This window comes from Zosterops lateralis (assembly GCF_965231275.1).
Source record: "Zosterops lateralis genome assembly, chromosome: 3".
Taxonomy (NCBI): domain Eukaryota; kingdom Metazoa; phylum Chordata; class Aves; order Passeriformes; family Zosteropidae; genus Zosterops; species Zosterops lateralis.
Genome location: NC_139764.1, coordinates 47,888,257 through 47,901,686, shown reverse-complemented (window position 1 = coordinate 47,901,686; position 13,430 = coordinate 47,888,257). Strand labels below are relative to the sequence as shown.

The window sequence follows — 13,430 nt, the reverse complement described above, 5'->3', positions numbered from 1 at the left end:
TACTGACACAATACAATGCTGTGCTAGTCGGTTATTGAATTTTAATAATTTTATTTATTCTGTGTTTCTTTATTCAAGTCTTAAAGTATTACTTGATTCTCTCACTGGAATGGTTTAGGTGCTTAGGAGACTCATTAGCATAATATGAATTTGATATTTCCCATGTCAATATGTTATTTCAAATGAATGACTTATAAATATTTGAGTGGAAATTATATTATTCATAAACATTCATAGTAATCTGGATGTTCAATTATGCACAGAACACGAAGAAGAGAGAATGGCAGATAAGGACAAATTTAAAATAATTTTGGTAGAAACAGTCATTTAGGGGGATATTCTAATATATGATCACTTTGATTAATATCTTAATGAGTTTTGTGATTTTATCATGGCCTCAATCATACTTCTTCTTTTGTTCTTCATTTTATTCAATCTGATTTTCAAAACCCATTTAATATGTGTTGGTATGGAATGGATAATGGACTCTCACTTACAGCTGCCAGTTCCTCTGCAGACACAGCTTCATTAAGAGCTAACAAAGCAAAAAGCAGTTCCTAAACAAATATATGTACAAAGGTTCAGTTTTTAAGCATGAGTGTGGAAAAGACATTCCAGAAACCTTGTGAGGGTATGAAAATAGTTTATATGCAAACCAGTAATAGCAAGATATGGGATGTTCTCTTTAGGTTTTAGTATTTGAAATTTTATTTCTCTTGAGAAAAGGCCTATATATTCTGTGTATTTCTCTTAACTCTTGTAATATGAGAGGGTTACAGTAAATGATGGCTTGAGGGAATCACTTAAAAATATAAACCCTAAAGTGAAAATTTGGATGATCCTGTGAGAGTAAGCAAACATCATGGAGAAATCTAAAGACTGCAATTCAAATTATTTTTGAAAGTATGGTTTATATGGAAATGGAAATGGGATTCTAAGATGTTTCTCTGTTTTCCTGTTCCTTGGCAGGACCTCAAAAAACAAAGCAAGGAGAGAAGAAAGGAACTATGCTTCCACTTTTTCTGCTTGTGGTTAGGGAAGACATCTATGCTTTATTCTTTTCATAAGTGCAAAAAATTAATATCCAAGCATCCAGCAAGATCTGCTGGAGTGACATGGAGCAAAGAGGGACTTGCGTTTACCTGATCTCTTTCCTGTATTTATATATACATGGAAATGTATCTATATATATTCCACACTATTTCCCCTCCATATGTTGTCTCCCTTTCCAGCTCTTCATATCTGGCCCCAAGACTGTAGTTGGCTGGAGCAGAGGCAGGAATGATTCTATTCCCTTGATGTCTTTCTGTGCAACACACAGAAAAGACCTTTGTCTCTAACTTTCAGATAGATTTGAAGATACAGCAGAAATATTTCTTTCTGAAAATTATCCTTCCTGGAAAGGGATTACAGCTGGGATCTTCATAGCAGGAATGACCATAACCTTATTATGCATATTCTTTTTTTTTTTTTGTGGAGTCTTCTTGCACAAATATCAAAGTAAAGCAGCAAGGGGATACAAAAAATCCCCAGGACCTGGTACAGAGATGCAAGGTGAAACCTGTCTGTTTTCAGATTTATGTGTATTAATAAGATGGTAAAAATCTTGGATTTGATTGCATGTGGCTGAAGTTGTGTCAGGGGAAGTTTAGGTTGGATATCAGGAAAAGGCTTTTGCCCAGGGGGAGTTCAGGCAGTGGAAGAGGCTCCCCAGGGAATTGGTCACAGAACCAACCTGACAGAGCTCAAGAAGCATTCAGACAAGGCTCTCAGGCAAGGCTGTGGCTCTTGGGGTGTCCTGTGCAGGGCCAGGATTTGGACATTGATGACCTTCGTGGTCCCTTCCAATTCAGCTTATTCTGTGATTCTGTATTTCTGTGATATTGGAGGCCAGAAGCACCTCAGATGAAGCACAATGCTAAGATTAAAGTTTCCAACTGTTGTGTGTTTGTTTAAAATTAGATATTCTTCCCTACACATATGCTTCCATTTGGAAAAGATACTTGACTTTCATGATGCCTCATGTTTTGAATTTCAAACATGCAGAGCAAGGATTTCATCCACTTGTCAGTCTGTGGTGGAAACATGTGTATCCCTTTTAAAAAATCAGCCATTGCCTTAGAGAATGCATGTATGGCTTAGAGAATACATGTATAGTTCCTGATTTTCCAAAATATGGGGCATTGTGCACCCTTGAGAACAGTAAAACCTTTCCTGCATAAAAGCAGAAACTACCTTTAAAAATGCCAAATGTATCAAGAATCTTCACAGTAAAGACTCTCCAAGATATTGCCTGCATGATAGGCAGTGAAATTACATTATGCAAATTGCATGCAAATATATGCACCGCATATGATAATTAAAACCTTTGTAAATACATATTTGCAAAATACAATCCATCATGGTCCACAAGGTTATAATCTACATTTTTTAATGAACAGTGCAAAAAACTCTGAACATTCACACAGAAGTGAATGATGATAATTTGAAACAGTGAACTATCATTTACTAACTTTAGGTTCTTTACAGAGTGTCATTCATTCATTCAAAAAAAAAAATCCCTGATCGACTAAATAAAAGTTTCAATCCCCTACCAACATTTTTGTTTGTGTGAAATATAATAACAAATGTGCTACTGTGACTGTGAGCCTTCAGTAATCATGAATGGGAAGTGAAATACGTTGTATGAAATGTCATGAAGCAGACAAGAACAGAAATTTTACCAAGAAGTGTGACAGATCTCTTGCAGGAAGTGGCCTTGGAATAATTTTTAAACTTTTTAAACTTCATATCTCAATTTCTCTCAGGAAATAGCATCTCCTGCAGGACATTAGAGTTGAAACCATAATGGGTACACAGAGCTGTCTCAAACAGAGAGGGGGGAACTGGTAAATCATACCAGTCTCTTCCTCCGTCACTCTGATCCTCTCAAGAGATAACCAGCCGCAGGCCTGACATGCTCTTGAGTCTACAGTCCATGGTAGGTTTACAGCCCTCAGAGCCACAGTAGTGTTGTGTGAGTTCTCAGTCTAAAATCTGCACAGTCTGGCACCAAAAGCTCCTCTTGTACCTTCTCTTGTGTGCGCATGAGATCATCAAGGCAGCATTCTTCTCTTTACTTTTTGCTTTCTAAAGCTCTCCCAGAAGGAGCTTCAGTGGTTTTCTTCTCATGTTTCCAATGTGCAAAACTGATATTCCCATGCTTCCAGCTCATTTTAGTCAAGACTGACCTACGGAAGTGAGCAAACTGGAGAAATCGAAAGGAATTCAGGATACATTCGACCCCAGCACAGTTTGTAGGAAAAGGAAACAGACATAAATCTCAAAGTATCTTTTGACGCTGGTTGAAAAAGACAGGGAGGTGATGGCTCCTACCTCTCTCCATTGATACATGCAGGAGACAAACTACTGGCCTATCAGAGGCTTGTATCAGAGGAGGTGATTTTCCAGCTTTGCTGCTTTTGTGAGACCCCACCTGGAATACTGTGTCCAGCTCAGGACCCAGAAGGTTTTGGATGTGCTGGAGCAAGTGCAGAGGAAGCCATCAAGATGATCAGAGGGATGGAGCACCTCTCCTGTGAAGACTGGCTGAGAGTTAATAAATCTGGAGAACAGAAGACTTCAGAGCCTATAGCACTTTTCAGCTAAGGAGGGCCTATAAGAAAATGCAGAGAAATTTTTCACAAGGCTTGTAGTGATAGGACAGGAAGAAATGATTTTAATCTGAAAAACGGCAGGCTTAGATGGGATATTAGGAAGAAGTTATTTTTTGTGAGGGTGGTGAGACACTGAAATGGGTTTCCCACAGAACCTGGGATGCCCCATCCCTGGAAGTGTTCCAGGCCTGGATGTGGCTTTGTGCAACCCAGTCTAGTGAAAAGTGTCCCTGCCTGTGGCAGGGGGGCTGGAATTAGATGATTTTTTAGGTCCCTTACAACCCAAGCTATTTTGTGATTTTATATTATCATCTGTGTCTTTTCCTCTCAGCTAAGAAATTTTAGTGAGCTTGATTCTTCTGGTTTTAAGGAGGCCAGTCAGTTGTCAGCAGGCCTCAGACAGGCTGACAGTACACAGCCTTTCAGCCTGCTCCTGCCAGCAGTGACATACAGGTGTATCTGTAGCCATGGGATTATTTTCCTAATATTACTAGGACTTCTAACACAGGTTAAATTAAAATTATGCTTTTTAAAATTTCCTGGTTGACAACTAAAGAAAGCTCTCCCACTCTTCAATGCAAATGTGTAATTCTAGTGAATTAGCTAAATGAGTAAGTGCAAAAATGGCCTTTTGTTTCCCATGTTTGCAGCCATACTCATTAGCAATAATGATCAGCATCTTTAGCTGACATTGCTGACTGCTGGGATTGACTGACAATGCATATGCCTAAGGAGGAAAGTCACTTTGTGAGTTGCTGACTTGTGAGTATTGGACAGTCTTCAATTTTCTTTACATGGCATGTTCTGTTTAAGGCATGTATTCCACAGACACTGAATATCTTTCCTGGTGTTCCTTATTGCCAGAAAATAGGCTCATCCTCCTCCACAATAAGGTAATTGTGTTTTTTCTTCACATCAGGTTGGTGAAATAAAGAATTCTTTTAAAAATCTACTCCTAGAAGAAGGCAGCTGAGCAGTCAGCTACAGAGCTGTTCATGAGTAACTCTGGGCCTGATTCTGCCACCTATGATCATAGCAAGTGGCAACATTGATTTTTTTTCCTATGAAATTATTCCACTTGCCACACTGTTACTTTTTAGGTTGGCCTTATGCTGAGCTCTGAGTTTCCATCCATTCTGTCATTAAAGGAGTTATACAATTCTTGCATGCAGACAGGAGAATGTGTGCAGGCTTTTCCAGTGGGATGCTGTCAGAAAATACTTCTATAAAATGAGAAAGTGAAATTTGCAGGCTTCCATGTCTGACCATCTCTGGAAATTGAGAGCACTGGCTCATTTTCCAGAATCAAATAACAAATTATTTAAATGCTACTTATCATGATTTTGGGGTTTGTAGCATTTTGAAATACCTCTACTTAAGCAGTGTCTGAGCCCCTAAAAAAGCAGTGTCTGACTACTACACAGAAAAATAGTTTTGCAAAAAGTACTTTCCAATTAAAATGTCCAGCCTTTAAAATATATATATATATATGCATATAATCCACCGTATAATAATTGTTTTTAGAAATACAGATATTAACATATTAACAAAATGTCATGGCACTTTATTGACTGTTGAATTCTCTGAGTGGTGCTGTCCTCATACTTAAATGCATTAGAGATTTGACAAAACAGCAGGGCAGCTGGCAGCCTTGAGAGTGTAGCGAGAAGGCATTCAGCACTGGGCTCTGCAGGGATGTGTATCAACATGACAGGGGAGGTGTACTGACATGGGCTTTAGTTTTGTGGAAAGGAGGCAAGCCAAGAATGTAGATTGTGAGCCTTTTGTGTCACAGTTATGGTCACCTAGCTCCCTGCTACCCTGTTTGAATGCGATATCTGCAGAGAGCTGCTGTGAAGGTTAAGCACTTGAAACTAAAGAGATAGAAATCATGTTAATATGATTGATTTATTTGGTTTTATAATGACAAGAATATCTGCTGTAGGCAGAAGGATTAATGCAGAAATAATTAATTCAGCATTTAAAAGGGCTTTTTACTCCTAATTTCTTTTCTTTTATAACTTGTCCAGAGAAAAAGAAAATATCTCATTATGAATGAAAACTTCTTAAGGAAACAACCTCAACTAATGCAAAGGGATCTGCAGCTCTCCAGTCTGAGGAGTCTAAATCAATTGCCCCTTATAGCTTTGGTCAGTCAGATCAAACCATTCAAGGGTGCAAGTACTAAATTGCCAGTCAGTATCCATGACTAACAAACATTTTTCTTTTCCTCTACCTGTGAAAGGATGCTAACTCGACAATAATCGCAGGGAAAGCAATCCTTATAAACAATAGCATGTTTACTTTTGTGGGTTTGCTTGTTTGGAAGAAGCATCTGCATGAGTAACTCTCTGAGCATTGTGCTGAGAAGCTGAGAAGCAGAGCAGAGCTGCTGCTGCATCACTTAAGAGTTAAGCCCTGAAGAGATGAAAATAGAAAGGCTGATTGCTGGTTGTCTCATCAGCCCTTGTGAAAAGCAGCTGACAGTATTCATGTTTGGAAGAGGAGAGGAAATTGGAAATCCATTCCATTTCTCCCAGTGTTTCAGTCACAAGAATATATGTGACTGCATTCAGAGAATATAGGGAGGATAAGATGCTTAAGCCACAATTCAGTGATGTTCATTGTCACAAATTAACAGAACAGTAAACTGAAAAAAAAAAAAAATAGCTCTGTTTCTTCAAACTTCGTCTGTGATAGTGGGAACTAGGACTTCTGATCCTCTGGGGTAGCTTTGAGATTTTTCCCTTTCCACCTGATTTTTTTTTGTGAGTGAACATTAAAATTTGGATTTGGCATCGTTAATGTCAGCCACCAGACTGGGACTTGGACCAAGAGCAGCTTGCAGAGCATCAGTGACCGTTTTGACTGTGATAAACACCACAAAACCATAAAAAAGCTGTTCTTTCTCTCCTAAGAGCAAAAAGAGTGGTTGCTAGTTTGACACCCACATGCTTTTCCCTCCCTCACTGTTTATATCATCACACTGTAAACTCCCTCACAGTGTTTCAGATTAACAGTTGCACGAGACACCCAGCTCGTTTCAAGGCTAGATTGCCACACACATGGACACTTAGCAGGGATGGCAGTTTGAGTAATGGATATTGGGCTATTCCTGAAATCTGCAGTAAAGGTACACAGAAAGAGGGGCTAGCAAAAAGTGCTGTGTGTAGTGATACTTGCTATTCAGCAGGATCAAAGAAGGATAGTAGGTGGAATGTACTTGTTCTGACAACAAAGGAATAGCATGTGCTTCCTTTTTAAAATGAAATTTCATTTTTATGTTGACTCAGCTATTGGTCTTGTGATTCTGTCACTGACATTTACGCTGTCATCTGACCATCAGTATCATGCTGTTGCCCAGCAATAAAAATGTCTTTTTTTTCTCCCCACTATCTTCTGGATCACTATCCATTTATACATATGACACCAGGGGCACAGTGCTTCCAGATAATCTTTTCCTTAATATGTATATAAACAGCAGAAAGGAATCCAGAACGCTATTTTAACAGGAACTTGGGTCTCTAATAATCTTCCCAGAGCTGCTGGTAGGGCTACACATCCCACTTAGGGCAAATTTCAGCTCAGTCACCCTGCAGCTTCCAGGATGGCATGGATCCCACAAGAAACCAGAGGATTCCCCTTTGCTTCCTTGACTTTACTGAAAGTAGAGTAAGGCTCCCATACGAGCTTCAATACTTATGAACTTTTTTTCTCTGATTCCTGTGCTTTTTCTTGACATTTTGCTGAACATAAAACTTATCAGACAGATTTAACAATTTGAGGAAGTTGAAGAGGAAATAAAAAAAAATATTTGGGGCCAGAAAGAGACAAAGAAACATTAGGTTACAATCTGTGCTCCTGCTTGAGGGATCTTTTCAATGACCTGCGCTCAGAGAACACAAATTACACTTTCTCTTGTTTTGCAGATTTGCTCCGTGTCGCCTTCAGAATTTATGTGGCCATTTTCCAAGCTAAACATATTGGGGAAGGGGAGAGGAAAAATAAATAACTTTTTTTTTTTTTTTTTTTTTTTTTTTTTTGGCTGGTAGGAATCCAAGCAGTAGTGAAACTACCTCATTTCAACAAGGTCTTGTAAAAAATGGCTCAATTTACTTAATTTTTGTGACCTGCTAAGGTTTCTGCTTGAGTCTACCATTTGAAAGCCAAAAACATTGTGACAAATAATGAGGTAATTATGCATTTAGGACCTAATTACTCATGCTGTAAGAGTGATCTCTTTCTTACTTTCACCAAATAAATATTGTGCCTTTTTCTTCTCTCTAGCGAAAATTTCCATCTGGAATCATGTGAAATCCAGAAAGTTAATTTTCATGGTTTTAACTTCGTAAGGTTATCTAGACCAGGATTATTTAGACCACAGTCTGTCATGAAGTAGTCGGGGGCACATGGCACATTTTATTACTTGTCCTCAGCATATGGACAAATGAAGAGTAGGGGGATGCAGAGATGTTGAAATGTAGCTTCTTTCCCTCTCCAGGATTTCAGGCAGTCTGTTGGAGCAGGGATGGACAAATTGTAGGGTTTTAACCCTGTGCATCCCTGTGGCAATTAAAATGCAGCTGTCAGGCCAAGGCAGAGCCAGGTGTGTATCACTTGGGCTGTATTGGTGCAAGACACTGAGTAACCTGCACCCCAGGCTGTGGGGCGAAGTGACCAGCAGCTTCTGCCAGGTTCAGCTTGAAAGAGAGAATCCCTTTGGGACACTTCCAAAATTGCTGTCTCCCTCCTGTGACCTACACCCTGCATCTCAGCCAGCTCTTTGCTTTATACTGCATGTGAAATGCGACATGCACACACGTGTATCTCATGTGGTATGAAGATATTTGTCAACAGTTTGTAAAATCAGAAATTTTGAGTGATTCTACTACAAGACCTTGGCAAAGAGGGAAACAGAGAAGAAATCTTGCCTTGAAGGTGCCATGTAGTATCATCTTTAAATATAAATTTGTGAGTTCCTGAGACTAGGTTGAAAGGAATGTATTGATTACTCTGCACTGTCAGATGCCCTATGTCTCAAATAACCAAATAACTTCCATAGTAGAGGTTTGTATTGTGTTTCCAATGTGTAAAGAATTTAGTACATGGGTTTTCCTGTCTTTTCATGGAGAACTGCCATTTTCTTTCTGGGTGCTTAGAGCAGAGATGCAGCAGTTAATGTGAATGTTAATGTGAACCATGCAGCTGTTTAGTCTGGTGGCTGAGGACCAAAAGCTTACACATGTCCAGTACACAGTCAATTTTCAGCTGTTTGAGCACGACTATGAGAGAGCTTGCTACTTCAAATCATCTATATTTTCTTTTGTGGAGACCCAGGCACACCTGTGCTGAGTGTCTCATAAATGCCCTCAGCTGGTAATGGTCAGCACCATAACACTTCTCCAGGCTGTGTGCAAAAGGGTTCTAACAAGGACCTTCTTTCAATCTGTCTGGAATTCAGGATGCAACCCTGTTTTGGATGAATCTGAGACTTCTCTCAGTGGTGAATTGCATTTTTCCTCTTGAGCTCTTTGCTGCTGGAAGTGCTTCATCTGTCTGCTATTCACAGAAGCACTACTGCTGATTTGATTCTGAGTGCAATAGACCTAGATCTGAGGTGCCAGAATAATCTATTTCTCTCGTTACATGCCCAGCATTTTAAGAATAAGCAATGGCTGACTTATATTTGCACTTAAATTAGACTGTAAAAGCATTGTTCTTAGGGGATGCTAATAAGAACTGGAGAGTGACACTTAATCAATGAACTCCTAAAGAAGGAGAAAAAGAACTATAGAACTAAACTAAAGCCCAACAGACTTTGTTCAAACCTGTTAAGAGAGACTTTCCATGAAATAATGTTGTCAAGAAAGAGTTTTATCTTCAGGTTTTCAAAAGTATCTTTCAAAAGCATGAACAAACAGGGAAGTGAAGTAGAAAGCCATTGTTTCTTAATTAAAAAAAAAAAAAAGAAAAAAAAGAAAAATAAGGCAGGGGGGAAGTATGTTATCACAATCCCATGCAGTGTGAGAATAGCATGTGATTTGCATTTTAGTTTGGTCGAGCAGCTTTACTCCAGTCTCTTCCAATAGAATGCAATTCCCACTTCATATTTGATTTGAATTGCTCTTCTAGCCGTATGATCCATGCATGCTGAGGTCTATTTTGAAAAACATCCAGGATCCTGGCTCATTTTCCTTTTCATCAACAATAATTTTCTCATTTCCACCTCTTACAGGACAGCAGAAATTAGGCAGACTCTCTTCAGTCACAGAGACATCGCAGCACAAGCTATGCCTAAATAACCTTTCCAGAAGGACAAGGATAAAACCTCATTATTCTGGATGAGTTAATGAGGACTCTGCACGAAATCAGTCAGACTGCTCATTACAAGTCGCTATCACTCTGCTTTCTCTGCCTGAATTTTACATCTTTAGATTCCCCATTAATCACTTTCTTCCAAGGGTGCCAGCCTGCCTTTGGCTGGTCGCTTTTTCAAAACAAGCTTTCTCCCTTTGTGTAACAAGTGGTTCTTTTGCCTCTTTTCAGTGATGGTTGGGCAGACAGAGATGAAGTCATTGAAGGTTATGAACCTGAAGCAAATGGAGGCATTACTATCAAACTGCAGTCTCCTGAGGTGCTGGCATTTGATGACTACTACCTGAAGCTGCGTCTGGACACCAACACCCGCAACCCCTGGTTCCCCGAGTTCTGGCAGCACAGATTTCAGTGCCGCATTCCAGGGCATCCACTAGAGAATCCCAACTTCCAGAAGAATTGCACTGGTAACTCGTCAATCGCTTTAAACATTTTTTCCAGTTTTTGAATCTGAGCTCTGGCAAAAAAAAAAATTTCCTTGGTTCTGGTTTGAGTTTTTCTTGGTTTTGTTTTATTGGCTATTTGTCTGGGGTTTTTAGGTTTGAGTTTTCTTATTTGTTTTTAATTAAATGTTTGTTGTTGATTTTTCTTTTTTTTTTTTATTTTATGCAAGGAAATGTGGTAACTTCAAATTGTACAGATAATAATCCCAGCTCTGGTGGGAGTATATCTGATGCTGGTTGCACAGTCTCCTCTCCATTTAGTCCTGCTCTAGAGTGACTTGCTCCCTTTTTATGTCTTAGGGCTATGCTAAGGCTGAGTGCCAAAGTTTGTGGTATGGCTTGTAAAAAATAAAGAGCCATGGAATTTTAACAAAAATAGGAACAAGTTTATTCTTTTTTCCTCAAAGTCAGCTTTTCTGATCAACTGAGAAATCAGGAAATTCACAGACAATATTACAGCAGAAAACAAATTTTCCTTAAATTGATGAATCCTAAACTTGGCCAGTCATCTGCTTTACCATTTTTTTCTTAACCCATTAAAACATATACAGTTTCTTTTACTATGTAGCATTCACATAAAAAACATGTCTTACACTTAGAAGTAACTCTTACCTCATAGCAAGGGAATTTGTCTACATTGATAGACTCTGACAGTTAATAGTCATATCAGGCATTCAGACATCTTTCCCTCCTCTAGAAAGCTGTAAATTTTGCATGAAACCTCTAAATATGTGATACTTCTTAGGCTTTGCTGAAAAGCAATCAGCTCTTAAATTTGGTGGGGTACAACTGATAACTCTCTCTTATCGCACACAACTGAAAAAATCCATAAATGTGTCAAATCACCAAAGGGAAACATCACAAGGTATCTTTTTCCAATAATGACATACCTAGAAAATCAAAAGATCCCCATGTCCCCAGCAAATCTGTGGGCAATACAATACTTATTCTTATTTAACTACACAGGTCTGACTGCTGACTGTCTGGCACCATCAAAGCTTTCCGTGCACATATCTTTATCTGACATTTCTGGAAGGTTAAGAAGGTCACCTTAAATACTAGCAGCTTCAAAGCTGTTTGATGGAGACTTCTTCTCCAAGGAGGTCTAGAATGACAGTGCCAAGAAACCGCCTTCTTTATCTCTCACAGATTTGGAGGCAGGCCTTTTCACAAACTCTCTGTTAAAAAAGGAGTCTCTTGCCTCTCCCCTCCTTCACAAATTATCTCCATACACAAATTTGAGGGAGAAAATGCATGACGCTCAATAAACAATAAGGACTAATAATTGAAACCCATTAAAAGTGTCAATAGATGATCTGACTTTTTGTGGTACTACAAATTTAAGTACTCCTGCCACTCCTATATCACCCTAGGAGAATAATCACTAATCATGCTGGTATCAAGCACCTTATCTCCAGTATATCTAAGGGCTTTTACTCCTACCTAAATATTCCTAAGAAAAAGGCACATGGGGCCATGCATCATGGAAAAAGCTGAGTGCCCTGTAGTGCCAGGAGTCCATGCACATTATTAACAGGTGTTGTTATGGGTCATAACCTCTTTTGTATTACAGGAGTGCTGCTAGTCCTTAGTGAGAACAAAAGACACCCATACTTTAACATAAACAGCAATTTTCAAAGGCAATACTGCTCAAGTTCATTTTCCATATCTGGAGAGCTAACATCTCAGGAAACTATATAATGAAAAAGTGAATCATGTGCAAAAGTTCTTGTGATAGGCAAGCATGGTGTAATTGTATTTACACAGAAAGGGGTTTCCTAGGAGCAGCCAGAAGGTAAGAAAGAAAAAAAAAATAAAAGAAAAAAAAAAAGACAGTGATGTTCTTCGAATACCTTACTAAAAACTATTCACAATATTTGAACCTATCTATCTTTTGAGAAGGAGATTAATAGCAAAGTTTGTATCTCTTGAGAATCTTCAGTTACTGCCTGTCCGTTATAATTTGCTCATATACAATCTAATCAGTTTATTGAGTGATTTATTCAGAATTGCCACTGGCATGTGAGGTTCAATTTTTGTCATTCATGGATAGGCAAGGACTTCCTCTCAAGCAATTACAGCTGCTGCATCTGCAATTTCTCACACCCTCTTACTGTTGAGTCAGCATTAGCTCGGGATTGCATACTCTCTACAAAGCAAGGGAAAGCTAGTTCCTAGAAATCTCTCTTCTCTGATGACAGGAATTACTGCTGGAATTCCCTCATTCAGTCTCTGAGAAGACTGATTTTGTCCTTCAGAAATTCTCATATTACACTGAGCCCTGAATGTACATGCATATTTTGGGAGGGGAAAAAAAAAGTATATCTGCTCTAAGCACTGTTGGAAGGAAGCAAGTCAGAGTGTGCTCTACTCCATGAAGGCTGTAGGATGTCTAACAGCTTCCCACATTTTCAGAATAGCTCGTCTGCATTACTGGAACTAGGCAGTAGTAGCAACTAATTCTTGGGAGGAGAAGAAATTCATCAAGACTGTTGCAGCTACTGCTCATTTGGATCATCCCTCCTTGCAAAAATTAAACAACTTACTTTTCCCACTTGGGTGGCATCCAAATGAGTGGGAGCTATTTTTGACTCATTCTTTGCAATGTTTTAGCCAAGTGCCTCTTGTAACGGAATGCCTTTCCCTATCCCTCTCTCCTTCCCTCTTTCTCCAGCTGCTGTAGGAGATATTCTTCCTCAATAGGATTCTAGTATAGAAATTATATTATATGTAGATATACTGGATCTGGCTGAGATGGGCTTAACTTTCCCCACAGCAGCCCTCATAGTGCTATACTTTTTATTGGTAGCTAGAAAAGTGTTGGTAACACACCAGTTTTTAGGGCACCGCTAAGGAGCATTCACACAGCATTGAAGCTCTCTCCCACTCCATATCGCCACTCTCAAAGGCTGGTAGGCTGGAAGTGAGCAAGACACCAGGAGAGGGGATAATGAGG

General features: G+C 39.1%; 1 protein-coding gene across 2 annotated transcripts in view; it reads left to right on the top strand.

Moving 5' to 3' along the window:
* The window catches only part of GRM1 (glutamate metabotropic receptor 1), a gene marked incomplete at both ends in the record, with an annotated part of 172,946 nt that overhangs the window by 97,711 nt on the left and 61,805 nt on the right, over positions 1-13,430 (top strand). For both annotated transcript variants that reach the window (XM_083857233.1, XM_083857234.1), the window contains one exon: positions 10,203-10,438. In XM_083857233.1, coding sequence (XP_083713359.1) covers positions 10,203-10,438 — 236 coding nt within the window. The remainder of the gene's footprint in view (positions 1-10,202; positions 10,439-13,430) is intronic.